At 47.0% G+C, this 27,081-nt stretch overlaps 2 protein-coding genes across 3 annotated transcripts; one reads left to right on the plus strand and one right to left on the minus strand.

Moving 5' to 3' along the window:
- Window positions 1-88: 88 nt before the first annotated feature.
- AP4B1 (adaptor related protein complex 4 subunit beta 1) lies at window positions 89-17,209 on the minus strand. Of its 2 annotated transcripts, none has more exons than XM_079760485.1 (11): window positions 17,118-17,209; window positions 16,793-16,950; window positions 14,944-15,168; window positions 13,635-13,765; window positions 13,111-13,258; window positions 12,078-12,574; window positions 10,968-11,051; window positions 10,081-10,184; window positions 8,657-8,864; window positions 7,336-7,617; window positions 89-7,082 (listed from the first exon to the last, which is right to left on the minus strand). In XM_079760485.1, the coding sequence occupies exons 2-11, from the start codon at window positions 16,903-16,905 to the stop codon at window positions 6,655-6,657; spliced, it is 2,220 nt and encodes a 739-aa protein (XP_079616611.1). In that variant the 5' UTR covers window positions 16,906-16,950; window positions 17,118-17,209; the 3' UTR covers window positions 89-6,654. The 2 variants fall into 2 exon arrangements, with proteins under 2 accessions (XP_079616611.1, XP_079616610.1); XM_079760484.1 differs by having other exon boundaries at window positions 17,068-17,205.
- Window positions 17,210-17,667: 458 nt separating this feature from the next.
- On the plus strand, window positions 17,668-26,997 carry DCLRE1B (DNA cross-link repair 1B). The gene is given in 5 exon segments (XM_079760486.1): window positions 17,668-17,870; window positions 18,487-18,652; window positions 19,122-19,304; window positions 20,476-21,539; window positions 21,542-26,997. Coding segments are annotated over 5 exon segments (1,620 nt in total). The 5' UTR covers window positions 17,668-17,681; the 3' UTR covers window positions 21,560-26,997.
- The last annotated feature ends 84 nt before the right edge of the window (window positions 26,998-27,081 follow it).

Below are 27,081 nucleotides of genomic sequence, written 5' to 3' on the forward strand. Positions count from 1 at the left end.
CCCCTCCCCCCAGCCAGCCCAGCCCCAATTGGCCCTGATTGGGCCAGGCTGGCTGGACCCCACCCATGCATGAATTCGTGCACCGGACCTCTAGTTAGTGTATAAATGGGAAACAAACCTAAGGGGTTAGGAAAGCTTCCTTGAAGTAGTAACATCTGAGATGAGCTCTGAAGGACAAGTAGAATTCATTTTAAAAATACACACACAACCTTGGGCACTTGAGGCACTGTAAATGGAGATAATACAAAGTATTTCACAGGGATAAAATAAGATAAGGTTATGTGGGATGACCCAGCAGTGTCTGACAGGCAGTGAACATTAAATGTCTTCCTTTCAGCCCAAGACCCAATGACCAGGATGAAAGGGATCTGGGACTCACTCTTTAACAGGATTAAGTAGTAGGTTCCTAAAAGGGTTAGACTCCCCCACTGTTTTACAAGGTCTCAGGATTGGACACGTGCCCACAGTGGCTTCCTTCTTAATGCAGCTACACCTAAGTATTGGGTTTGGGTCCCAGAAGCAGCACACAAACCCATCAGCGTTTCCGGGGTATTCTGACCTGGTGAACGAATAAGAGATTCAAGCATAAACAGTAATGCCGTTGCTCAGAATGGAATTTCTGTCTTGCAAAATAGTCAGAGCCAGTCTTCTGTTTTCTATTTCATTCTGTAAAAACAAATGATTCTATACTGCTTTGCACTAGGAACGGGAATTAGGTAGCTAAAGAGCCATTTTCATTTGTCATTATCTATCTCCAGGGTTGAAATGTCAGTTACTACTAAGTAGGCTTCAGACCTCTAGGGTCAGAATGTCCCTCACAGATAATTTGAGATCTTGCTCCCGGCATATGTCATCAGTTTGGCTCAAATAAACTCTTATTGGAAAAAAAAAAAAAAAAGAATGTCCCTCAGAGATAATTCTAGGCCAATCTCCTTTCATAAACAATCTAAGGATTCCAACACATACATTTACAACATACTTTTAAAATAATATACAAATCAAAAAAAAATGTGATGTGTAAAATAGCTTGCCCAAGGTAAGTGGCAGAATAGAAATTTAAAACCAAGTCTCAAATAGTAAACCTTTCCCACCTTCCTCATTTCACTACTGATAATGCTTATGGGCAAATGCCATTTGTGGTCTCTAATCCTATATAATAAAAGGCTAATATGCAAATTGTCCCCTCCACCGGGAGTTTGACCAGGGGGCAGGGCTGGCTGGCTGGCCAACCGCCTGTGAACCCTCCCGCCTGCTGGCCCTGCCCCTGATTGGGCCGGCCGGACCCCACCCATGCATGAATTTGTGTACCAGGCCTCTCGTATTCTATAATCAATGTTATGAGGCTATAAAAGCAGAGTATACACTCTCTGGGGCAATGTGGAGTCAATCTTCTTTTTTTAATTTCTCTTTGGGCCACTCCCGAACCCCAGCCCACATACCCTTTACTCTTGCATTTCTAATACTGGGCTCCTAATTAATACTGAAAAATGAAGCTAGATTCTTTTTCACTATCACTTGCTTTTTTTGCCACTCTGACGACAATTTACATTCTCCCGAAAGCCTCTTCTCATTCTATCATTTCATTGGCTCAAAGCCCAGGATCCTGTTATGTGCACATAACAGGTCCACACATGGATGAGAATCCTCGGATACAATTCCTCTCAAGGTGGAAACCTATAATGAAGAAAATAAGTTATTTGTTTCCCCAAACACCTGATATATGAGCAAGGGATAGAAAAAGTGTAACAGAACTCCCAATCAAAAGGGAGGGTGGAGTGGAGGCATATAACAATCACTGACCCATAGCAATAAAATTACGGTCAAAAACTGTAGATTGCCTCTGCCATGTTCCAAAGCGGCACTGTCATTACATGTGTTACATTCTATTTATCAACCAAGACAGACATTTGAAGACCATTTTTCTAAAAAGTACAGTATCAACTACCCCCTCTACTTTTTAAAAATAAACATCTAACATATCATCAAACTGTATGTCTGCAGAGGCTCCTAGGGGGAAGAAATATTAAATAACTGCATGACATGCATGGTTTAGTGATTTTGCTTATAAATTAGTAACACCAGGCTACAGTTCAATCAGCTCGTCGAGATCATCTTAAAATTACACTTTTCAAAAGCAACAGTTTCATATTCTGCTATGCCCCTTACACAACAGAAAATCAACCAATAGTTGGGATTCCTTCAGTAATATTTATTCAATTGCTGAGCCATACCTAATTTTCTTTTTAAAAATCTTTATTGTTGAGAGTATTACAGATGTCCTCCCCACCCCCATTGCCCTCTCCACCCAGTTCCCACTCCACCTCAGGGCTTCACCACCCTACTGTCTGTGTCCATAGATAAGATCTTTGGTTAATCTCTTCCCATCCCCTCCTCCCTGCTTCCCTCTGAGATTCGTCAGTCTGTTCCATGCTTCCATGCCTCTGATTCTGTTTTATTCACCAATTTATTTTGTTCATTATTTTGTTTGCTTATTTTGATTTTTAGATTCCATTGTTGATAAATATGTATTTGTTGCCATTTTATTGTTCATATTTTTAATCTCTCTTCCTCTTCCTCCTCCTTCTCCTCCTTCTTCAATAATATCCTTCAACATTTCATATAATACTAGTTTGGTGGTGATGAACTCCTTTAGCTTTTTCTTGTTTGTGCAGCTCTTTATCTGACCCTCAATTCCAAATGAGAGCTTGGCTGGGGAGAGTAATCTTGGTTTAGGTCCTTACTATTCATCACTTTGAGTATTTCTTGCCACTCCCTTTTGGCCTGCGAAGTTTCTGTTGAGAAATCAGCTGACAGTTGTATGGGCGCTCCCTTGTAGGTAACTGCTTTTTTCTTGCTGCATTTTAATTATAATATGTCTTGGTGTGGGCCTCTTTGGGTTCCTTTTGTTTGTGACTATGCTTCCTGGATTTGTACGTCTATTTCTTTCGCCAGGTAGGGAAAGTTTTCTGTCATTGTTTCTTCAAATAGGTTTTCAATATCTTGCTCTCTCTTCTTCTTGCACCCCCATAATGCGAATGTTGGTATGCCTGAATTGTCCCAGAGGCTCCTTACACTTCCTTCATATTTTTGGATTCTTTTTGCTCTTCTGATTGGGTGTTTTTGCTATCTCATATTAAAAAATATTGATTTCTCAGAATCCTCTACTCTACTGCTGAATCCCTGTAAATTGCTATTTAAGTTCGTGTAAGCTTAATTTCTGACTGGACCTTTTTTATGTCTTTGACATTCTCACTAAGATCCTTGAAAGTCTCGTCAAGATCCTTGAGTAACCTTATAACCATGGTTTTGAACTCTGTATCCAGGAGTTTGCTTGCTTCCTTTTCTTTCATTTGTGACATGTTTCTTTGTCTCTGCATTTTGGCTGCTTCCTTGTGTTTGTTTCTATGTACTAGTTTCTATGTACCATGTCTCCTGGAATTGGTAGAGTGGCCTTGTATAGTAGGTGTCCTGTAGGGCCCAGTGGCTCAGCCTCCCCAGTCACCTGAGCTGGGCAGTTTACACATGCTCCTGTGTGGGCTGTGTGCACAATCTTGTAGTTGAACCTTGATTGCTGTTGGTGTCACTGGGAGGAATTGACCTCCAGGCCAATTGGCTGTGAGGACCAGCTGCAGCTACAGTGGGGGAATGCTGCTGTGCAGGAGGCGAGGCCCAGCTGTGAAGCAAGGCAAACTAGTATTAATGCTGGGCCTTGGGCCTTTTATTGATAGGTTTGGAGCATGCTGTCACCAGCTGTAGTTTTTTTGAGAGATTTTAGCAAAGTCTGAGGCCTGAGCCAGAACAGGCCATCCACATGGAAAAGCTGCTGCAAATGGCTTGGGTGGGGCTGTAGATTGGATGGGGTGGAGTCTCAGGGAATCCCCAGGGTGGAACAAACTGTGTGGGCAGGCTGACTGAGACTCAGCTATGGCTGTCAGTCAGCCCTGTGATGGGGGAGGTCTCAACATAGGAACAATGACCCTTTCGAGCACCCCCGTCTGGTAGAAAGTCACTCCTGAGTTCCTGCCCCTATTCCAGACAGTCCAGTTCCTCCCCATATGTGTCTGGGTCCCCCAGAGCCACTCAAGTGCTGGAGCACAGAGGCATCAAGTCCAAGTACATTTGTGCACTGGCCCTTTAAAAGGAACAGCTGCATCTCCAGCAGCCTCTGTGTCTCTCAGTCACAATCCCTGCTAGTGTTTACAGCCTGTAGTTATGGGGACTTCTCTTTCCAGCTCTGGAACCCTGGGTTGGGGGTCCGGTGTGGGGCTGGGACCCCTTGTTCCTCAGGGGCAGTCTCTGCAGAGACGATCGCCCTCACGATTAAAAAAGCAGCACATGCCCAGCTGGTGTGGCTCAGTGGTTGAGCATTGACCTCTGAACCAGGTCATAGTTCACTTCCCTGTCAGGGCACATGTCTGGGTTGTGGGCTTGATCCCCAATAGGGGGCGTGCAGGAGGCAGCCAATCAATGTTTCTCTCTCATCACTGTTATCTCTCTCTCCCCTCTCATTTCCTCTCTGAGATCAATAAAAATATATTTTTTAAAAATCGGTTTGTATCTTTTCTTCCCCAGAAGTTAATGGCATCGAGGGGAGTTGCTTCACTGGCCCAGGACAGTTCTAGAAGCTTGTACATGCTTTGAGCTCCTTGGCTGTGAGTTGAACGGATGTGCCGAATCCCTGAGCCCGAAGGACACCACCATCCCCAAAAGCAGAGCACGGCCACCAGCATCTATAGGACCTGGAGCCTGAGTTCCTTCAGCTGGCATCCCTCTATGCATGGCTGAAAAGGCAGGGCAAATTCAATGCCTGGACTGCTGAGAGGAACTCTGCCTTCGAGTGCTGCAGATTGACCTGAACTCCTAGAAGCGAGTGACAGACATCATCATGCAGGGGGCCCGAAACTTTGGCCACATCCAGAGTGTGGCAGCCTACAAGGTGGCCCACAGTGATGATGGTGTGAACAAGACTGAGTACAGGAACCAGGGGGCTGTAGACGGCAAGGTCTTCCCAGGCAACTAGGACAATAATTCCCACAAGAACATTGGAGATGCCCTTCTTGGCTTGCTTTCTGTGCATCCTGCCCATAGCATGGCACAACCGAATCACTGCATGTGAGCTGCTGGGCTATTAGTAGGCCCTGCTAAAGTAACCGGGGCCTGCCCCTTCCCTGGCACTCCTGACCTTCTGTGGGCCGGCCTGCTGCCTCCTCCACCAACCCCCTTCCTGATTATAGTGACAGGGGTGGGAGGGGCATGGGTTGGGTTCAGTTACCTCTACCTCTCTCCATCCTTCTCACACCTCACCTCCCACATGCCCCACCTCCCACCTCTCCCTGGTGCCCAGCACTCATTCCATCCCATTTTCTTAGGCGTGTGGGAGTTGAATAGGTCTGGGATGGACAGGGAAGAGCGAAGTCGGAGGTGTAGGTAACTGGCACTTTTCCCAATTCCAGCCTGTGGCCGCCCCCCACACCCATGTTCCCATGGCGCTAGAGGAAGGCCCTGAGGCGCCAGGCTGGAAGTAACAGTCTCTGACCCTCAGCCCTGAGGCATGATGCTGCCACTTCCACCGTTGCCACCCAGACCTCTAATACTCCACCCTCATCTCCCTGGAGACCCCTCTTGACACTTGTGAGAAAGCCTAGAAAGAGAGAGAAGGGAGTGGGATGGATCTGTGGAGACTGGAGGATGTGGGTGGGCATGGGAGGCCCTGAGTGCTGGCTCTTCACTGGAGAATGCACAGCTAGCTTCCAAAACACATTTATGTCACTTAAAAAAAAAAAAAAGGTGAAGCAGAATGACAAGAAAGCAATAACAGTAGTACTGCTATAGCAATAACAGTAACAAATGTACTCACTGCTTTTACAGTGTGAAAGAGACCTTTCCAGAAGGCAGTGAGGGTCATGGGGAAATTTTCTGTGATGCTCACAGAACTTTCACCTAGTCTATCTTTCAGGGTCTGAACACTGACAGATAGACTAGGTGTCACTTAGATAAAGATCTGAAGTGAGAAATGTTCTAGGCAAAAAATAAAAGCAGGTGTCAAAGCACAGAGGTGAGAGTCTGGTGTATTCAGGGAACTGCAAGTGGCTCCAACATGCAGGGTGCTTAGGGAGTGGTGAGACATGACACAGAAGACTTTGAACTCTGGCCTAAGAAGCACGATTAGAAATATGAGAATAGTCAGAAATGTACTGCAATAATCCAGAAGAGAAAATGATGCCCACCAATGATGACTCCAGTTTCCACACACATCAGGCGCCTTTAATTAGTAAAACAACCTTAAACTGTTAGAAAAGAATCCACACCCTATGCTGACTCCCATTCCCATCCCCTCACCACCACTAACCTTTACAACAGCACCTGGAAAAATAGGGTCGTTCAACAGTAGGTCTGAGAGGAATAATTTCATGGTCTTTGGACAAAAAAATAAAAATCCTGATTCCTAGATTTCCTAATCTCCTTTGCATTAGATATTCTCTGGACTTACAAGCAGCTGCAATAAGAAAAACTAAGGTAAGATAGGTACACATATAATACCTTAATAAAAAAATTTTAAAAAATAAAATAAAATAAAAATTAAAAAAAAGAAAAAAAGAAAAACTAAGTAACTCGGACAGCTCTTCCTCTCACTCAGGACAGGTAACAGGAATCTTACGGTTTTATGTCTCCAATTGTTCCAATCACAGTTTCTAACACAGAAATGAAACTGCTCAGTGTCTCCGGCCTCGCCTCACTTTGTTTCACGGAGATCTGCATCTCTAAGTTCCCAGGCTCCAACAGCAGCTCTGTTAAGAACAGACAACCGGTATCGTCCTGAGCACTGAGGTAGGCTTTCCATGGCTGAGCCCCAGCCCTGCTCACTGCGATGGTCTGGATGTTCACCACTTGCATAGCCATCTGGAGGGTGTCCGGGTAGACTGCTCCCTGCCAAGGGAACACCTGCTGATGAGCAACTTGGAGACTAAGCCAGGTTTTCTCAAAATACTCAGCAGTAAGCTGGAGATTGGGGACTAGCATGAGGGCTCCAGAATCAGAGATTTCTTGCACCCTCTCCTTGTCCTCTTCAGGAATCAGGGGTCCTAAAAGAATCATAGAACTTGTGTTAAGAGATGTTCTTAAATCTATAGAAACTACATTGTTTTACCCAGATTTCCAAAAGTATACAATGTGACTTCTATCTTTGGATAAATGGCTGAGAGAGCCAATGAAGAACTTCTTTTCTTGCTCACAGTTTGGGCAGCAGTCTGAGATTTAGGGTATTCTACTTTCTACTAGTCATTGCAAAAGATAACATTTTTTTTATGACAAGCTATAAAGCAAGGACTATTTTACCTGATGCGGCAAAGGATGCAGTGTTGGGAAGCTCTAGGCCACGACGCTCTGCCCCTTGGCATTTAGAGATGGTTGCCCAGCGGGCTTTGCCATATACTGGCACCAGCGTGTTGAAGTCCGAGGCCCAGCTATTCACAGGTCTTTCTGCCTGATCCTCCAAAAGTCCAAGAGAAGGGTCAGATTTAGGGCTACACAGGATCCGCTTAACTTCATCAATGCCAGCTAAGAGGAGGCGATAATAGAAGAGACCACGGTCCCGTACTGCCATATCCTTTTCTTCCTCTGAGGCAAGACACAGATGAGTTCATTAAAAACAAAAGCACTCTCATGCCATGTCCAGGTGAGGGTGGCCGTTTTTCAGGGCTGGTGTCACCTTGTCCATAGCCTCTGTCCACACTGCCTAGAATAGGTTGGTAGAGAGCTCCAGGTATGGGGTCTCCCTCAGTTACCTTCTGCCCCTCTCTACCTCTTTCACTCTTGTGGGAATCTCTACTGCTTATGAAGATTAACGGTTTTATTTCTTAAGGAAGTAGAAAGTTTAATTAGAAATCCACAGCCTGGAAAGCAATGTTTCCTATAAACATAAGCAAAACACAGCACGCGTTACATTCTTAAGCGGTTCCTTCTCTAGAGCTGCTTTCCCATGACTTTCCAAACCTCAGGCTATTGAGGGGCTTCAGGTGTAACACTCTGGAAGTTGAGCAAAGCTTTGTGGACAGGAGGAGAGCCAGGGAGTAGGAGCAGAAATGAATGGTTCTGGTTCGTTAGGTTTCCAGAGGAGGGGCAGAGAACAGGTGGTCTCAGGTCTGAGGGGGGTGCTGCCTGCGTGTGCATGTAGGTGCGTGTGCAGAAGATGGGTGAGTGCAGCACACAGCTCACGGAAAAGCAGACTTCAAAGTCTTGGCAAAGAAACAAGCTCACACTAGAGATGTATTTTTACATCTTTAAGAAAAGGGGTGTGGGGAGACAGCTGAGATCCAACACTTTTTTTTTCCTGCTCCTCACCCCCATAGATTGTCAGCTGTGAGTGAAACTTTCAGTGGAAAAGAGGGAAGCCTGGGCTAAGAGTCGCCATAAACATGTACTATAATTCTTGGTACATAGAAAAAAATTACTGTAAAGTTTAACTTTACTCTTAAGACAAAACAAAACAAAAAACTCACTCTCCTCCTATCTCTGTGCCAACCAAAACAGGGGGGGAAAATAAAGGACAGAAACCCTAGAAAACATTAACGTTTTCTTCTTGGGTCCCAGACATGATTCACAAACCAGGAATTTACTATGGATCATGGCAAGTCTTCATTCCATCTGGAGAACCTACCTATGCAGTAATGCAGCAAACGGCCCAGCATGTCCTGGCACTCAGCGGGCCGCGAGAGGAAAAGACGCAGCAGCGCCGTGAGGAGCTCCATCTTAACAGCTGGAAACGTCTCTGACTTCACGTTCTCTACGAAGTCTTCCAACACGTAAGGAGCATTGGGAATTCTTTCCCCATGGACACCAAGTAGCCAAATGAGCGCCTGCTTCCCCTGGGGAATGAAGGAATAAGAACAGGTGCTCAACCTCTTGTTGTCTAAAACACTGGAGACAGTACACAGTTATAGGTTTTGTTTTTCCGCTGGTGTCAGCAGAAAAGGTGTCATTTTTTATTTTTATTTATTTATTGATAAGAGTTTAGAGAGAGGAAGATAAAGAGAGAGAGAGAGAATGAATGAATGAATGAATGAATGAGGGGGAGAGAGAGAAACACCAATTTACGCATTCACTGGTTGCTTCTTGTATGAGCCCTGAATCGGGATCAAACCCACAACCTTGGCATATCAGGACAATAATCTAACCAACTGAGCTACCCAGCCAGGGTGGTGTAAAATCTTTTATTTATTTCTACTTGCACTGTATCAATCCACCTCCTACACTTTCTGCAACAAATAGGAATGAAATTCTACTGCACAAAAGGAGACTCAAGACTCTTATGGCCTATGGTGATGAAGCAACAAGGCTTCCTCACTTTGGGGCCTCTGCCCCAATTAGGGGTTTAATGTTTCAGTGAAAGTTACTGAAAATTTTCTCTAAATTACTTCGGGGTTCTGAGGTAATCATGGGGATTAACCTATAGCACACATCAGAGTCATATGTGAGGATTCTTAAAAAGATATGCACTGGGTCCCTCACTCCTGGCACACTGAAGTCAGTAGACCTCGGTGAAGCCCGAATATTTGTAAAAATTCCACAAATGATTCTGACATTCATTCCAACTGAAAACTCCATGGTCTAAATTTGACTCAAAACTGTTCAAGAGCCGAAACAGTTTGGCTCAGTGGATAGAGCGTCAGTCAGCCTGCGGACTGAAGGGTCCCAGGTTCGATTCTGGTCAAGGGCATGTACCTTGGTTGCGGGCACAATCCCAATAGGGGGTGTGCAAGAGGCAGCTGATCGATGTTTCTCTCTCATCGATGTTTCTAACTCTCTATCCCTCTCTCTTCCTCTCTGTAAAAAATCAATAAAATATATATTTAAAAAAAAACAAAACTGTTCAAGAGAACAGTGATATAAAGTATCTGTAATAAAAACCACAGGTAAATCCTAATGTTTTTATCATTTAGATCCCATCTGCACCTAAAACAGAATCTGAGGCGGCCATCAATAAGCATATCAGACACTGGGTAGAAAGAATAGATTCCATTTCAGAGGTCAGGTTCCCACACATCGCCCTCTGCCTAGAAGGAAAGGAGAATTACAGTCTACCTCGCTGTCCTGAATGTTCTCCTCACAACCGGGCAGCGCCTGGCACACAGCTTCCGTACACTGAGGACACAGCCACACCAGGTCTCGGAAAGTCTGCACCACCACTACAACACAGCTCCGGGCACAAAAGCACAGGATTAGAGCCTCCATGCAGGAAGGAACCTTAAGAAAAGTCCTATGTTCAGACTAGATTCTAGGTGAATTTCTTTAATGGATGTTGGAGGGTTGGTCAAAGATTATCTGAGAAATGTCTGATGTGGGCAATAATTTTTTAAAATATTTTTTATTTATTTATTTGAGAGAGAGGAAGGAAGAGGGAGAGACAGAAAGAAACATCTATGAGAGAGAACCATCAATCGCCTGTCTCCTACATGCTCCTTACTGGGGATTGAGCCCAAAACCCAGGTATGTGCCCTAACCGGAATCAAAAAACGACCTCTTGGTGCATGGAATGATGCTCAACCAACTGAGCCACACTGGCCAGGGCTTAGGCAGTTTCTTACGTGAATGTTGCTCTTATGAGAGTGCTGTGGGGATAAATGAGCTAATGGATGTAAAATGCAAATGTGGGGTAGTGTTGTTGAGCTATACTCTGCAGACAGTATAAATGGAGCCCCCAGGGCTGGGACTATGGTGAGGGGCTGAAGGTGATTAATTTAGGAAGACATGCAGGGTTAGCACACGCATGAACCTGGGACTGAGTGACTCTTACTCATGGCCACCCGAACACTACCGTGTTACATCCATAGATACTACATTTGTCTGATGGCAAAAGTGATGATGCAAAAAAAAAAAAAAGGTTAAACATCTATGTCATTCAACAATATTTTTTGAGCAACTATTCTAGGCCAGACAAGTGACAAAAAGCCTAGAAAGGTAGCCATTACCTGTGGTAATGTGCTCTTGTCGAAGCTCCAGCAACTCTGTTAGAATCTGCACACACTGATCTGTGTAGGTCCTGGCAATACCACCTACAAAGGAGGAAAAAGCAGAGGAAATTATTAAGTCAAATACTAGCATCTCGTTCTAACATAATTTCCCACCAGCCAAAGACAACCAGAGATACCTAAAAACGATGAAATACGAATCTAAGTTTGTTATAAAGGGAAAGTTGGCACAAATGAATCCGTTGTTTGTTTGTTTTTCACAGACCAGTAGAAAACCGAAAGTTCACAGAAAAAGAATTTTCCACTGACCGAGGTTGAAAACTTTGGAAACAAAGGTATTTATCTGGCAACCAGATAGGAGGCAGCAGCGCTTGCTGAAATATACGTGCACAGGAATGTTCCTGCTGGGAACACTTGGCAGCAGTGTCCTGGCTGCAGGATTTCCCCTCTCCTAGTTCCCTGTCTCGGCCCCTAAAAACAGCCACTTTATTCTATGTAGGGAGGGTTCCTTCCACTCCTCCACTTGAAGCCCTCTAACACTTAGTTCCCCAGCTGCTTTCATTTTGGGAGTTCCTCTTTTAAAATTCCAGACAGACAAGTAGTATGAAAAAATCTGTAAATTTTAGGATTTACTCTGTGTTGGTCCATACTTAGCACACTATACATAGCCCATAGTAGAAGCTCAATAAACGACTGGTGAACTGACACAGGACTTGGATCAGGAAAGCTGGGTTCCAGTTCCAGTTCAGGAACCCTATGACCTTTTGGGAAGGTAACCTTTTGATGCCTGAGTTTCTTCCTCTTTAAAATGAAGCTAATAACACTGCCCACTTTTCCTGTCTGCCTCACAAGACAGTGGTAAGTTGATGAACAGGAAAGCATTTTGGATAGTAGACAACAAAAAGCAACATCAATTTCAAGTATTATAGCTTGAGTTACCTGTATACTCTATCCCGGAAGATAGGGCCAATAAAACCCTTCCTCCCCTCATTTGTCATCACTGACCCGATTCTCCGGTGCGTGGTACTCTGTCTCTGAAGTAAGATTCCTTCCCTTTTGCTCCCTATGGTCCCACCGCTTTCTGGCTGGGTAATGTAGGCAGACACCTACCTATGGCAAAGATGGCAGCCTGTGCAAAGTCTGCAGACACGTCAGTGCAGTACCCTCGCAGCTCCTCTAGCACCTGCTGCACGTTCTCGTCGTTCACCAGCTCACACAGCACCTCCACCTTCTGCAGCTTGATATAGTGGGGCTCCGAGTAGGAGCAAAAGAACTTTTTGTAGTGGCTGCTAAAATGACCTGGCAAACTATGCAAGATCTGGCGCACATGACAGAGGGCAGCAAAACAGAGCTCGCGGCTCTCCGAAGAGCAGGCAGCCAGTAAAGGTCCCTTCACTTGCATGAGCACATCCGTTTGCACGTGGGGGAATTTTTCTGCCAAGATCAGAAAGAGTTTGGCGGCTCCCATCACCACGCTTGGGCTACTACTCTTGAGAAAGCTGTCCAACAGATTGAGAATGTCAAACAGCTCCTCCTCACTGCGGGGTTGGTAGCGTAGCAGGAAGTTCAATACCTCGGCCTGGCCCCATTGGTCCAATTTGGACATTCTATCCAAAAAAGAAAACAAAAGTGCTATTTTAGCAACAAAATTAGGACCATCTGCATACTACTGCATCTGTTCACCATAACAAAGGGCGAATTCTTAAAAATAGGCTGTGCCGTAATCAAATTATTCTTTTTATATACTACTTAAAGTTTACACAAGATAGTCTTTAAAATATAATACGAGTTTACGGCACAAATGCACATTCATCTGAGGCCAAAGACATGATCATGATCACTTTACCCTCGATTCAGATCCTCTACCTTTTAAGACAGCATAAATAGCTTAGTCTCAGGGACATAATGACTAAAAGGAGGACAGAACCCACAGGATGTTTCTGCCATTTCTCTATATCACTGAAAGGAACTAAGGCAGATGAAAGAAATTCTCTCAATGAAATATGGGGAAGTTATTAGCTGTGATTAACTTTCTTTTTAAAAAAATTAACTTTCTTTACTACTCCTTAACTCAACACATCGATAAGATCCGACTAGGAGCAGATCTCATAAATAAGAGAGCACCAAGGTGAGGTATCCAAACCGATTTAAGAGATGGTGGGCGATGGGCTTATTGATGACAACACCTCCTTCCTGTTTCAGAATTTCCTCTAGAGCCCTCAAGCAGTTCACCACCACAATTGGATCCTGGTCACGTAGCAAACTGTATAATTCATTTACCAGGGCACCATCTAGAAAAGAGAACAGAGACCTCAGATAAAGAAGAAAAGCTCCAGAGTCACGGGGATAAGGGAATAGAGCCCAAGTAATAGTGTAAACAGACAAAGCTGAACTTCTCTGCTATAAAAATCACGAAGGCAATACAAAGTCAAGGCCAAAAAACTGCCATATGCTGCGTAACTAAGGCAAAGGATCGCACCTGAGCCTCAAAGAAAGGATTCCTCTAATCTCAGAAAATATCAAGCCCTGAATCCTGCTTAAAGGGACATGCACAGAGTCAGGGCCACATTATTACTTTCTGCCAAAGCTACATAACCTTTCACAAAGCCATATATATAATGCAGGCACAAATAAATATTGATTAGGATGTATCACACTGAAACTTACCCACTTCAGAGTCTTCATGAAGATTATGCATCTTGGCACAGCCAAGGACTGCCACCCTCCTGACGTATGAAGCCTTATCCCGCAGACCGTTGAGAATAGGCTGTTGGATATACTCCTGTACACCAGGCATCCTAAGCAACACATCCTGGAATCAGCCAGATCCTGAAACCCTAGTTTTCACACAATTCAGCCCCTAACAACTTAACAGACGGTTCAGTGGGTATCTGAATGTACATCTATCAGATCATGAATTGGAGAAAGCTGTTGTCAAACTAAAAAAGCCTATTTAACTTTATATTTGGAATAATGCTACACACAATTGTTTAGAAATCTTTAACCAAAACCAAGAACTATTTCACCTAGAGAATGAAAAATTCCCTCTAACGAACCCACCATATCCTATATAATAAAAGGCTAATGTACAAATTGACCGAATGGCAGAACGACCTGTCGCTATGACGCGCAGTGACCACCAGGGGGAAGATGCTCAACACAGGAGCTGCCCCCTGGTGGTCACTATGCTCCCACAGGGGGAGCATACTTCAGCCAGAAGTGGGGTTCACAGCTGGCGAGCGCAGAGGCGGTGGCAGGAGCCTCTCCTGCCTCCGCAGCAGCACTAAGGATGTCCGACTGATGGCTTAGGCCCCCTCTCCAAGGGCACAGGCCAGGCTGAGGGATCCCCCCACCCCTGACTGCACAATTTTCGTGCACCAGGCCTCTAGTGTGATATAGTTTTCTAAGCTAAAGTGATGGCTGAACACTGTGACAACAGTGTTTTTCTCAGGATAAAGGAGCTCAAATAAATTGTCATCATTGAAAACCTACTTGCCCTAGCTCAGTGGTCAGCAAACTCATTAGTCAACAGAGCGGCGAGCCACAGTTTGCCGACCACTGCCCTAGCTGGTTTGGCTCAGTGGGTAGACAGACTGTCAGCCTGCAGACTGAAGGGTCCTGGGTTTGATTCCAGTCAAGGGCATATGCCCAGGTTGAAGGTTCGAGCCCCAGTAGGGGGCATGTAGGAGGTAGCCTATCAATGATTCTCTCATCATTGATGTTTCTATCTCTTTCTCCTTCCCCCTTCCTCTCTGAAATCAATAAAAACAAACAAACAAAAACCCTACCCCTTCATGGACATGAACAACAGTGTGGTGATTGCAGGGGGCAGGGGGCAGATAAGGGAGATAGAAGAAGGCATAGAAGGGATAAATGGTGATGAAAAAAGTTAAATTTAAAAATGAAATAAAAACCTACCCCTTGACCTCCTAAATTCATCAGCCACTGAGAAACAAGCAAGAAAGAGGGTGCTCACCTGAGGCTACACATGCTCCGTAGTGCCAGCCCTCGCACCATCGGGTTGGGGTCTGAACAGTCTTTGCACAGTGTGTTGATGGCCAGGAGAGCCAGATCTGGCTTCAGGGGAGCATATGTGCACATGTAGAGATAAACCAACTTCTTCTGAACAATATCTACGGTGGCACTGGCCTTCACCATTTCCATGAAAACACCAGACATGTCCACGCCCTGAGTCATGTGCCTGAAACCAACACAACATAGGAAGAAGCAAAAACATGTAATTCCCAACCTATAATGAAGGTTTTTATTTTATTTTCTACGTGTCCTGGTTATCTAACTAGATTATGATCTCTTCGAGGGAAGCAGCCACATCCACCCAGGGGCCTGCAATAAACATTCTTCTATTTATTCAACACTTACTGAAATTCCGAATACATTCCAGTGAAATTCAGCTTTTACATCCCAGGGATATGCTCTGGGGACATAATCTTGAAAAAGGAATGGTCTCAGATCTCTAGGAACCTCAAAGTCTACTAAGGACCCAGATAAGAGCACCACCAATTACAGTACAATAGGGAAGTATGATAACAGAAGACAAGGGACGGTGGGAATCCAGAGGTCTACGGGATGCCAGGAAGTCATAAAATGTTTCCACAGAGGAAGCATCACTGTAGCTGAATGGGCAGGACTCACCAGGCAGGTGTGGTAGACAGGTAATGATACCTGCCATATGGCAGAGCAACAATGGTACATTCTTTTGAGAGTCTGCAGGTAGTTGAGTTAGCCTGGTATTCCTTGGGTGCTATGATAAAAAATGTGGACGTGCCCTGACCGGTTTGGCTCAGTGGATAGAGCGTCAGCCTTTGGACTGAAGGGTCCCAGGTTCGATTCTGGTCAAGGGCACATGCCCGGGTTATGGGATCCATCCAGAGTAGGGGGCATGCAGGAGGCAGCCAATCAATGATTCTCATTATTGATGTTTCTATTTCTCTCCCTCTCCCTTCCTTTCTGAAATCAATCAACAAAATTTATATATATAAATTTCGACATGATTCTGTAGATCACCATTTCTCAAACTATGGTCTCCTACAGGAATCAGATGGGATATTTGTTAAAAACGCAGATTTCTGGGTTCCATCCCATCCTACTGAAATCAGAATTACTGGATTGGATGAAAATTTATTAAAATTTAAAAAGCACCTTAAGGGACTTTTGTGTATACTAAAGTTTGTGACCCACAGTTTAGGCAAGACTTACACGTTCAAATTCGTATGTTGGAAAAATCACTCTGCCTGAAATGAGGGGGCAAGGTGACCTAATAGTACCTAGGCTACTGCAATTGCTTTGGCAATGAAACCAGGACAACAGGAGTGTCCTTTAAAAAAAAAAAAGGATGGATCTTTAGAACTATGAATCCATCTGACTTGAGAAGTGAAGTGTCATCAAGATTGATTCCCACGCTTGGTCAGCGGGGTAGCAGTGTTCACCAACACACATCCAAGTGGAAGAGCAGGTTTGGGGCGGGGGAAGGATTAGTTAGGTACTGTTTTGCATGACTTTGAAGAAACATCCAGGCGGAAATGCCAAGCAAGCAGTTAGGATCTGTGGGTCTGAAGATAAAAAAAAAAAGGTCTGTCCTGGATATGTTACAGGCCTGGGAGTCAGCAGTTTAAGTTAAAGTCATGGATGACACCACCCAGCTGAATAAGCGAGGTAGAAACTCAGCCTCGCGGGGAGGCGGCAATGGCTCCGGGGCGGCAGGAAGCCCCAGGCCCAGGCGCCACGCGCGGGAAAGTGCGTTCGTTCCGTCGGAGGCGGCCGCCCCCGACGGGCCTGCGCGGGGGCGCGAGGGCGTGGGCTGGTACCTAATCACGCGCTGGATGACATTCCGGTAGCGCAGCCTGTCCGCCTGCACGTGAGGGTTACACAGAGCCTTCTTCAGCTCCTTCACCACGTCCTCGGAGCCGAGGTACGGCATCTTCCCGCACACTCCGCCGCAGTGCCCACAGCCCGACCCGGGAGCCTGCGCAAAGGAAGCGCCAGTGAGGAGAGAGCAGAGGCGGGACCCGCCGCAGCCAGGCCTCCCCCAGGGCCTGGCGCGCTCGGGCTTCCACCCCGCCGCCCCCGGCGAGCCGCCCACCTCCGCAGGCCCGGGGGTTCCTGCCCCCGGACTTTCCCGCCGGCTCGCACCGCTCGGATTTCCAACCCCGCAGGCCGCAGACACAGCCTCTCAGTCCCAGCCTTTCTGGCGCCTCCTCGCGGCCGCCGTCGCCGAGAGGTCCTATCTCACGCTTTGCGGAAGTCCCGCCTCCTCCTCCTCCAGAGGCCACGCCCAGCAGCTGCCACTCACCCTCTCCCAGGCAGCGCCGAGCGCAGCCGGGCCCAGACCTAAGAGTGCCCTTCCCCCAACCTCTCCCGGAGAGTGCGGCCGAGCTCGGTCCGGCGGGGCGGCGGCGGGCGATCGGAAGTCGGCTACCTCGGCCTGTCCGGCCGGCAGCGCGCGCTTTGAGTGGGCTCCGCGCCGGCCCGGCCGGCTCCCGCGCGCGGGTGGGCATGGCGCTCCGCAGGGCACGGTCACTTCCTCCTCCTTCCTGCCCGCCCTAGTGACTTATTCCTCTCCCAGGCTGGCTGTTCCCCTCGGGGTCCCTGGCCCCGCGCTCGCCCCGGCGGGACTTTTCTCGGGGCTGCTGCAGGAGGCTCACGCCGCAGGGCTGTTCCCATGCGGATCCCACGGCGACTGCAACCCCGCCAACCATGAACGGGGTCCTGATCCCGCACACGCCCATCGCGGTGGACTTCTGGAGCCTGCGCCGGGCCGGCTCCGCGCGGCTCTTCTTCCTGTCGCACATGCACTCGGACCACACCGTGGGGCTGTCCAGCACGTGGGCGCGGCCCCTCTACTGCTCCCCAATCTCGGCCTTCCTCCTGCACCGTCACCTACAGGTACGGCGAGCTGGATTCGGCCCCCCGAGCGCTGGTCCCGGCGTCCAGGACTCCCAACTGTCTCAGCCCTGGAGTCCTAGAGGGGCCCGGAGGGGACTGGTTGTTACACATGTGGCCGTTATTCCATCCCAGAAATGCATCGTTAGCCAGAGCAAGCGTGTGGATTCCAACTGGCGGACTGGGGATGTTTCAGCTACAAGTTGGGGAGATCGTTTAGCCCAACCAAGGAAACTGTTCCTACCTTTTCACATAAGCTAGGCTAGTGTTTCCCCAACTTGCCTCATCATAAGAATCCACCTAATGTGCTGGGTGGATAGATTCTCCACCTCCTCCCCTTGCCCCCATCTGGTTCAGTAGATACAGCTGGTGCAGGTCCTGGTCATAATCTGGAAAGTGTGAGCATCGCTGACTAGACTGTTTGCTGGAATCTTAAAATTGTACAGAGGGTGGGGTGGCGAGTGGGAGAAGGGAGGGGGCATCTGGGAATCCGCAGCACAGCTTCTGCTCAGCATTTGGTCAGCTTTCCCTCCATCGGGAAAGGAATAGCCCCTGGCCCAGGGAGGTGTCAGGGAGGGGAGTCTGTGTTCACTGCCATGACCTGCTACTGTTTCCTCAGGTTTCTAAGCGGTGGATCCGAGCCCTGGAGGTCGGGGAGAGCCATGTCCTGCCTCTGGATGAAATTGGGAGAGAGACCATGACTGTAACCCTGATGGATGCCAATCACTGCCCTGGCTCCGTCATGTTTCTCTTTGAAGGCTACTTTGGAACCATCCTCTACACAGGTGGGCCTCCCCGCAATCCCTCCCGCTTCCTCAGCCTGGACACTGCTTTCTTGACCAGCCTTAACTCGTTTCAGCAGCACACATACTACCATTGGGTCAATGCAAAGATTAGCACCGCCCCTGCAGAAGGATAACACGTAAATTCGTGAAGTTCCATATTTTTCTTGAAACCTACGTAATCCCCATTAACCAGTGACACCAATAAATTTAATTTTTATCAAAAGAAGTCTGAAGGCCTCCTAGCTTAATCCCATGTGAGCACTGACCCTTTCTGAACGGACTTCTCACTCTTTAAGGGTCCAAACCTTGGAAAGGAGCGGGAGAGAAACATTTCCACACGGAAGTGGTACTGGGCGTAGTGGTCCCGTGCCAGACTCCAGGTCTTCCACGGGCCAGAAAGCTAACGCCCATTTGTTGTTGGAGGTGGGAGGCTCGTCTTCTCTACTTTTGTCTCTGACGCTGCCCCCAGGTGATTTCCGGTATACACCGTCCATGCTGCGGGAGCCGGCCCTGAGCGTGGGGAAGCAGATCCACACCTTATACCTAGACAACACCAACTGCAACCCGGCGCTGCATCTTCCTTCCCAACAGGAAGCCGCCCAGCAGATTGTGGAGCTCATTCGAAAGCACCCACAGCATGACGTCAAGATCGGTGAGTGGTTTCCCTTCCTTTCTCTCTCGCCCATAGGGGTGCACCTAGGTTCTCGGTGGGTGTCTCACATCTTTCAAGTCTCTGTGGAGACCCCCCTTCTCCAGGAAACCTACACATATACACAACATCTTTTTTTTTTTAAGTTTTAAAAAACGTATTTTTATTGATTTCAGAGAGGAAGGAAGAGGGAGAGAGAAACCTCAGTGATGAGAATCATTGATCGGCTGCCTCCTGCATGTCCCCTAGTGGAGATGGAGCCCCCAACCTGGGCATGTGCCCTGACTGGGAATCGGACCAAACTGTGACCTCCTGGTTCATAGGTCGATGCTCAACCACTGAGCCACACCAGCTGTGCTGTGCTGTCCATCTTTAATTTAAAATTGCCGTCTGCTCGCACATTCCCAACTCCTGATTGCATCTGAGTTATCTGCATCTATGCGTTTGTTTGTTGCTTTGTTTTATATCCCACATAGGAGTGAAATCATAGGCTTCTTGTCCTTTAACATCAGACTTATTTCGCTTAGCATGTTACTCTCAAGATCATCCATCCATGTTGTCGCAAATGGTAGTATTTCATATTTTCTTATGGCTGAGTAGTATTCTGTTGTGTATATGTACCACATCTTTAATTACTCATTGAAGGTCTAATGTTATTTCTTACTAGTTCCTTCTTTGTACTTTAGTAACAGCAAACTGTTACTAAAACGTTCTGTCATTTCCTTCGCTTGCCAGCTTAACTTGGACCCATCCTTTAAGACAGCGCAGTTGTCATTTTCCAGGAAACCTTTCCTAACTTCATCAACAGGAAGATACTTTTCTGTGCCCTCATATTACTGTGTGCATGCCTCTAACAGTGTCCTTAACCACGTGGTTTCTGGGTTCCCATGTAGATTACACTGTGAGAGGACTGAGACTCTCTGTTCCCATAGTGCCTAACATTGGTAGATGCTTTTCTGTGTGGAACTGAATGAATGAGTGAATTCTGTGCTAACTTTTCCCTACCCCATTTTCCATAGATCTCAGCTCAGATGCCATCCCATCCCTGATGCACTCCGATTGTCCCGTTATATTGTGTATCTTTGTTGAACATTCGGTTGATTTATTAGGGATTCCCCAATAGCTTCATTCTCTTTCTTCTCTTACTTTCCCCAATATTGTTACCATTACTCAGGACTCTATAGCCTGGGGAAGGAGTCCCTGCTGGAGCAGCTGGCCCTGGAGTTTCAGACCTGGGTAGTGTTGAGTCCTCGGCGCCTGGAGTTGGTGCAGCTGTTGGGCCTGGCAGATGTGTTCACAGCGGAGGAGAAGGCTGGCCGCATCCAGGCTGTGAGCCACGCGGACATCTGCCCTTCTGCCATGCTGCGCTGGAACCAGACCCGCCCTACCATTGCTATCCTTCCCACAAGCCGGAAGATCCACAGCTCCCACCCCAACATCCACATCATCCCTTACTCCGACCACTCCTCCTACTTGGAGCTTCGCGCCTTTGTGACGGCGCTGAAGCCTTGCCAGGTGCTGCCCATCGTCAGCCGCCAGCCCTGTAGGGACTACTTTCAGGACAGTCTGGGCCCCAGGCTCCCCGTGCCCTTGATTCCAGACTCTGTACAGCAATACATGAGTTCCTCCTCCGGCAAACCAAGCGTCCTCTGCCTGCTAGAAAGGAAGCTCCGGAGGCCAAGAACCCAGGGTGTCGTGTTCGAATCTCCTGAGGAAAAGGCTGATCGATTTCAAGCTGACAGGGACGCCAAGAAGGCCAAGAACCAGAACCTTCCTGGGAACCCGGAGAAGCAGCCTTCCCTCCATCCTTTGCGGGCCAAGAAGCAGTTGTTCCCAGAGCTCTGCAGCAAGGAGTGGGAGGAGGCGGTCCCCCTCTCTGAGTCCCAGAAGAGGGTGACCGCGCTGACTGCCCCCTTGGGTTTTTCAGTTCATTTAAGGCCTCCAGAGGAGGAATTTCTCCCTCCGGAAACTGGGGAGGAAACGGGTGCAGGGCCCCATTCGGTCCCCAGGGGAGACAGTGATGGCTCAGCAGTCTCGGGGAACCTGCCCGCGTGGAGGGGCCAGGATTCACCCCAGTCTCACAGCAGCAAGGCTGTGCCGCTTCTGGCTCCCGAGTTCAGCGGCCTGGCCCTGAAATACCTCCTGACTCCACTGAACTTTTTCCAAGCGAGGTTCTCTTCCAGGGGCTTCGACCAGCAAATGGAAAAATACCATAAATCCTTGCTGAAGTGCAGACGGGGGAGCACGGCCTCGTTTGATCCAGCGCTACAGTTTTGAAGAGAGTGGCTGATGGCTGGTGGGGAGTGTGTTTAGGGCCTTTTCTGTCTTCCCAGGATTCTTTTGGGCTCACCTTGGAGCAACACTCCTCAAAGTGTGGCCATTGGAAGCCTAATGCTTATGGAATACTTAGTATATAGTTGACTGTTTGAAAAATCATTTTCATTAAAACCCCTTTACATTGTGAGCCCCTGTAAGGTTGTAAGAAGGCCTGCAATAACAATCTGTTTACATTTAAAAAAAATTTTTTTAATCGATTTCAGAGAGGAAGGAAGAGGGAGAGATAGAAACATCAATGATGAGAGAGAATCATTGATCATCTGCCTCCTACACACCCCCTACTGGGGCTTGAGCCTGCAAGCCAGGCATGTGCCGTTGACTGGAATCGAACCCAGGACCCTTCAGTCCACAGGCCGGTGTGCTATCCACTGAGCCAAACCGGCTAGGGCCTGTTTAAATTTGTTAACACAGTGTTTCTCCATCGATTTTGAATGTGCAATCCTCTTAAGTGGCTGCAGAAATAGTTAAAGAGTCTGAAGCCAAAAGGCCCAGGGTATTCCCGTTATTGTGTGTGTCATGTGCCATTCTCCATGTCCCCTCCTCCCTTTTCCTCGACAGAAGTCCCTAGGTAGTTCTGTTTTTTCACTTAGGAACTGTGGCGCTGGAGGATAAAGTGGTGATCCAGGCCGTGACCCCATCCCAGCTACTTCCTGTCTCTGCCTTGGGGAGGGAACAGGAAGTGAAGAGCCTTGGAACATGGAGAAAAAAATTCCATCTTTGCCTCCACGAGAGTTTGTAGTTGTCACTGGAGACCTGCCTGGAATGGTGCCAGCTGGAGCATTGGGCACCCTCCCCAGGGCGGTACCTGGAACCAGGCTGAGGGTATGATGGGCCTCCCAGCTGCCTGGAGGCCCTGACGGTGACTGAAATAAAATTACAAAAGATCAAATGTGCTGTCGGATATTCCTGATTGTTCACATAGCTGGGATGTTTACTGCCCCCTCCCCCCCGGCAGGCCCCCGCCCTTGGGTTGAGTAGGGAGCCGGAGCACACAGCCTGTTTGTTTTAGTATCCAGGGCAGAGACCAAGGAGCCAGCTGGTGGAAGGGGTGGGGGTGTGCAGTTCTGCCCTGTTCTGCTCGCAGCCTGACGAAATGCCAAGCCAATAAGCAGGACAGAGATACAGGGCACAGGCGTGTAGATCCATTGCTTCAGAATGGACACGCAAGCCCTCGCAGGGATGAAGCCTGTTCCTTGTCCAGGAAAAACAGTTTCATACTTTGGGAGGAAGATATGACGAGTTTAGATATGGAAACGGGGCCTTGCTCTTGGGCAAGCTGTCCATAGCTGTGTTTTTGTTGTTATTGTTTTTTGTTTTTTAAATACATTTTATTGATTTTTTTACAGAGAGGCAAGGAGAGGGATAGAGAGCTAGAAACATCGATGAGAGAGAAAAACATCGATCAGCTGCCTTCTACACATACTAGGGATGTGCCCACAACCAAGGTACATGCCCCTGACCGGAATCGAACCTGGGACCCTTCAGTCCGTAGGCCGACGCTCTATCCACTGAGCCAAACCTGTTAGGGCCACAGCTGTGTTTTGTCAGTGGCCTTCACTGTAAGCCGCCCGTGGGCCCACTGGGAGCCGCAGCAGGTGAGCCTGTGGGGCGGCAGGAAACGGGCATTGTCCTGGGCTTGAATCCATGCTTGAACAGCAGAGCCTCTGAGAACCGGGGGCTGAGCTACCTTCCTCTCCTGGTTGTTGTGGAGGTCAGACAATTGGGGAAATTCCTATCTCAGTGCCTCCTACGTGATGGGTATTTGAAATACTGGTTCTCTTGACTCCTGGTTCTTCACAAAGTTTATAGCCCCAGCCAGTTTGGCTCAGTGGATAGAGTGTCAGCCTGTGGACTGAAGGATCCTGGGTTTGATTTGGATCAAGGGCACATACCTCAGTTGCAGACTCCTCCCCAGCCCGAGCCCTGGTCAGGGCACATGCAGGAGGCAACTAATCAATGTGTTTCTCTCACATTGATATTTCTCTCTGTCTTTCCCTCTCTCTTCCACTCTCTTCTCAAAATCAATGGAAAAATATCCTCAGGTGAGGAGTAAAAAGAAAAAAAGTTTACATATAAAATAAGAAACTTTGGGAATCATATGGAAATATAAAGAAAAACTAAGTATAATTGCTCCATGTGGAGCAATTGTTTTAACTTTTTTCTGTGCATGTAAATGTATTAAATACATAATTTTTTCAAAATTTGGGTAATGCTGTATATAGTTTCATATCCAGTGGGTTACTTAATAGCTTAAGCATTTTTTGTATCATTAAATATTCAAAATGTCATTTTTTAATAGTATAATGCTCTCTCGTGTGGGTATATCTTAAAATCATTTCCATTATTCATTTTGTGGGCCCCTTTTCACAATTACGCATATCACAATGAGCATCCTTGTGCATATATCATGGTACTTTTGTTTATTAGATTACTGGAAGCAGGATTACAGTTTTAAGTTCTTAATGCAAATTGTGCCCAGTTGCCCTCTAGAAAGAGTTTCTGACCCTCCTTTTTGCAGAAGAGGATAGCATGAAAATACCCTGAAGGCTCTTCAGTTCAATGAGGTTAGCAGAACGGTACATGTAAACACTTAGCAAGTCATCTTTGTGTTAAGATTCACTAAGCTGTGTGGGCCAGGCTTAGCCTGGCTTCCTCTCGGAGCCTCAAGCTGGCTCACACATGTGCTGCCCGAAGGTGTTTGGGAGAGATAAGGTACCCAAGTTGGCTTTATCTCCTGGGAACAGAAGGAGCCTGTCCACTCTTGGCGGATGCTGCATCACCCCTATTCCTTGAAGAGGGATCTATATGAATTCAAGTGGGGGAGTAGAAGCAAAGGGCTTCGAGTTTAGTTGTTGGTACAAGTTTGTGTTTTAGTAATGGGAAAATTCCATACTACTCTAAAGTCAATTTGCCTGGTTTCTAGTAGAGTTTGGCAATTGCCTTATTTGTTTTTGTTTCTCAATACGCATATAAAACTGCTGCATGGCATAGATCTGAGGAGGCAGTTGATTTTTAGAATCTGAGGATGACCCCCATAGAGCTATGAGGATCTTCCATTAGGCTTGAAGGTACTGGGAGAAAGGAAGTTCCCTGGAGGTCAATTCGTTTTTTGTTTCAGGATCTGTGGGAAAACTTGTACTTTTCCACCCGGAAACCGACAGTGACTTACGTCCCTTTAGAGGAGAAAATCGGCCTCGCTGGCTTTGGGGGACCGTCTCTCACTCCTGACTCAGACTTCCCTTTGTGGCAGGAAATAGGAGGTAAGTGGGCCTGCTTGTTCAAGAAAGGGGATTTGGACCGGGGTTCTCTGTCTCAAGTCCACTCCCAGGGAGAGAGTTCCCTCTACATTCTTGAAGTGGTCCTTCAGCAGGAGAAACGCTGGGGGTACATATTTTGATGCTGCCACTAGTGAGTAGCTGTCGGTCTGTTACCTGCCTCGCACTCACAACCCTCCCGAACCACCACAAGCTCTTCTGTCTTAGGTTCATGGCACTTCCCTGGGACATCCCACCGACATTGGTACAGAATGATCCTGCTTGCCCTTCTAATCATAAAATAGTGAGCGAGACAGAAACTGTCCTACCCACATGGAACTTACATTCTAAAGGAGAGAGGCGGTAAATAAATACCAGGTAGTGGTAAGTGCTAAGAAGAAGAAAAACAACAACAACTAAGAGAGTTGGGGAGAAGTCGGATACAGGTGGAGGAAGGTGTCTATGGATTGACCTGAGGGAAAGGAGCCAGTCAGGTGAAAGGTCATGTGATGGGCGTCAACTTTGTGCCCTAGGCACATCAAGAAGAGCATATGGCCAAAGGGAAGAAGAGGAGATGAGCTCAGGGAGGGAGACAGACCTTGGATCAGAAGTGACTTATAAGTTAAAGAAGTTTGGGTTTTTATCTCAGTGTAATTAATGGGAGACTACTGGAATGCTTCCCTGTAGGGGAGTGATACAACCTGATACATACTTTTATTTTAATGTGTTTTTTTATGGTTTAAAGTATTACATATGTCCCCTGATGATACATACTTTCAAAAGCAACAGATGGAGCCCTAGCCGGTTTGGCTCAATGGATAGAGTGTCAGCCTACGGACCAAAGGGTCCCGGGTTCGATTCCAATCAAGGACACCTACCTTGGTTGCAGGCTTCTCCCTGGCCCTGACCCTAGTTAGGGCGCATGCAAGAGACAACCAATCCATGTGTTTCTCTCTGTCTTTCCCACTCAAAAACAAACAAATAAAATCAAAGATGGAGAATGGGGCGGGAATGAAAGCAGGAATACCAGTTAGGAAGCACTTGACAGCAGTGAGAGGTATTGGTGAGCGGGACTGGGGTTTTGGGAAGAAAGGGGCTTTGCATGGTATTCAGATGTATTAGACTCTATTAGCGTTACCTCTTTAGCACAAGCACTTATAAGATAAACCTTTCTCTCACCAAAGCTTTCCCAAAGGAGAAATGTATATGTAGCCATATATACACCCACAGATAGCATGTAGACGCACATGTTTGGAGGGAAGGAAGAAAGGAAGAAGAAAATAATGCGCGAGTTTATTTACAACGTAAGTGAATATCTGGAATATTTTATGAATTAATACTATTTCCTATAATAGACATGTTTTGCAACTATGTACTTAGGAAAAAAGATACGGTTTACTTGCTTTGGAGTCAACACAAGCCTTGGGGTTAGAGGTTACACTTCCTGAGAGAATAAGAGTCTTCAGGAAAAAAACTGCACTCATCAGAGAACACTTGCTTTTTAAATTATTTAAATTATGATGATGTTTTAACCGTAAACGTTTATGAGAAAAACATTAGTCCTGATCTTTGACTATCTGTGTCTGTGAGAAGAGATCTAAAAGATGTAAAGGAGAACGGGGCATAGTTGGATTCAGTGTGAACTGAGCCTTTTTAATCCACCAAGTTGTACTATTCTGTATCCTTACAGAGAGCACGGGATGAGCAAGGTGATTTTTAGCTGATGAGAGTGCATCCCCCCTCTGCAAGGCGCCGAGTCAGTACAGACGTAATTGACACCTGTCGTCCCTTCCAATCAAGGTAGTGAAAGTCCACACCTGTTATTATTCCAGCTTTCACTGCTCACAGACTTTCTGGTTTCACAGACAGGATCAGCAGATATGAATAGTAATGGATTCCGAGTTATCTTGGAAGTAACATTAGGGAAATGCTCTGATGGATGGAATGAGGGAGGTAAGAAAAAGCATGATCACCTCCATTTCAAGGATGAGGAAATCGAGCAAGTCCACTCACACCCTAGTAACTAGAAGAGTTAGGCTTCCTACTGACAGGCACCAAAGCCCATGTTCTTCTGCACTGGACATCCTGGGAGCACTGCGGTTGGTCAGGCAGAGCCTACTTCACATTAGAGAATTTCGCCTCCTCTAGTTTGTGTGTGTGTGTGTGTGTGTGTGTGTGTGTGTGTGTGT

Source organism: Cnephaeus nilssonii (genome assembly GCF_951640355.1).
Source record: "Cnephaeus nilssonii genome assembly, chromosome: 21".
NCBI lineage: Eukaryota > Metazoa > Chordata > Mammalia > Chiroptera > Vespertilionidae > Cnephaeus > Cnephaeus nilssonii.

Bases quoted from the DNA above. Each gene is read 5' to 3' on its own strand.
- AP4B1 (XM_079760485.1), bottom strand. From the start codon at position 16,905: ATGCCGTACCTCGGCTCCGAGGACGTGGTGAAGGAGCTGAAGAAGGCT. The intron at 13,259-13,634 runs GTAAGTTTCAGT...TCTCTTTTCTAG, and splicing joins TCATGAAGACTCTGAAGTGG to ATGGTGCCCTGGTAAATGAA. The intron at 7,618-8,656 runs GTAGGTTCTCCA...GTCTTGCCTCAG, and splicing joins TTTGCTGCATTACTGCATAG to AGGAAGAAAAGGATATGGCA.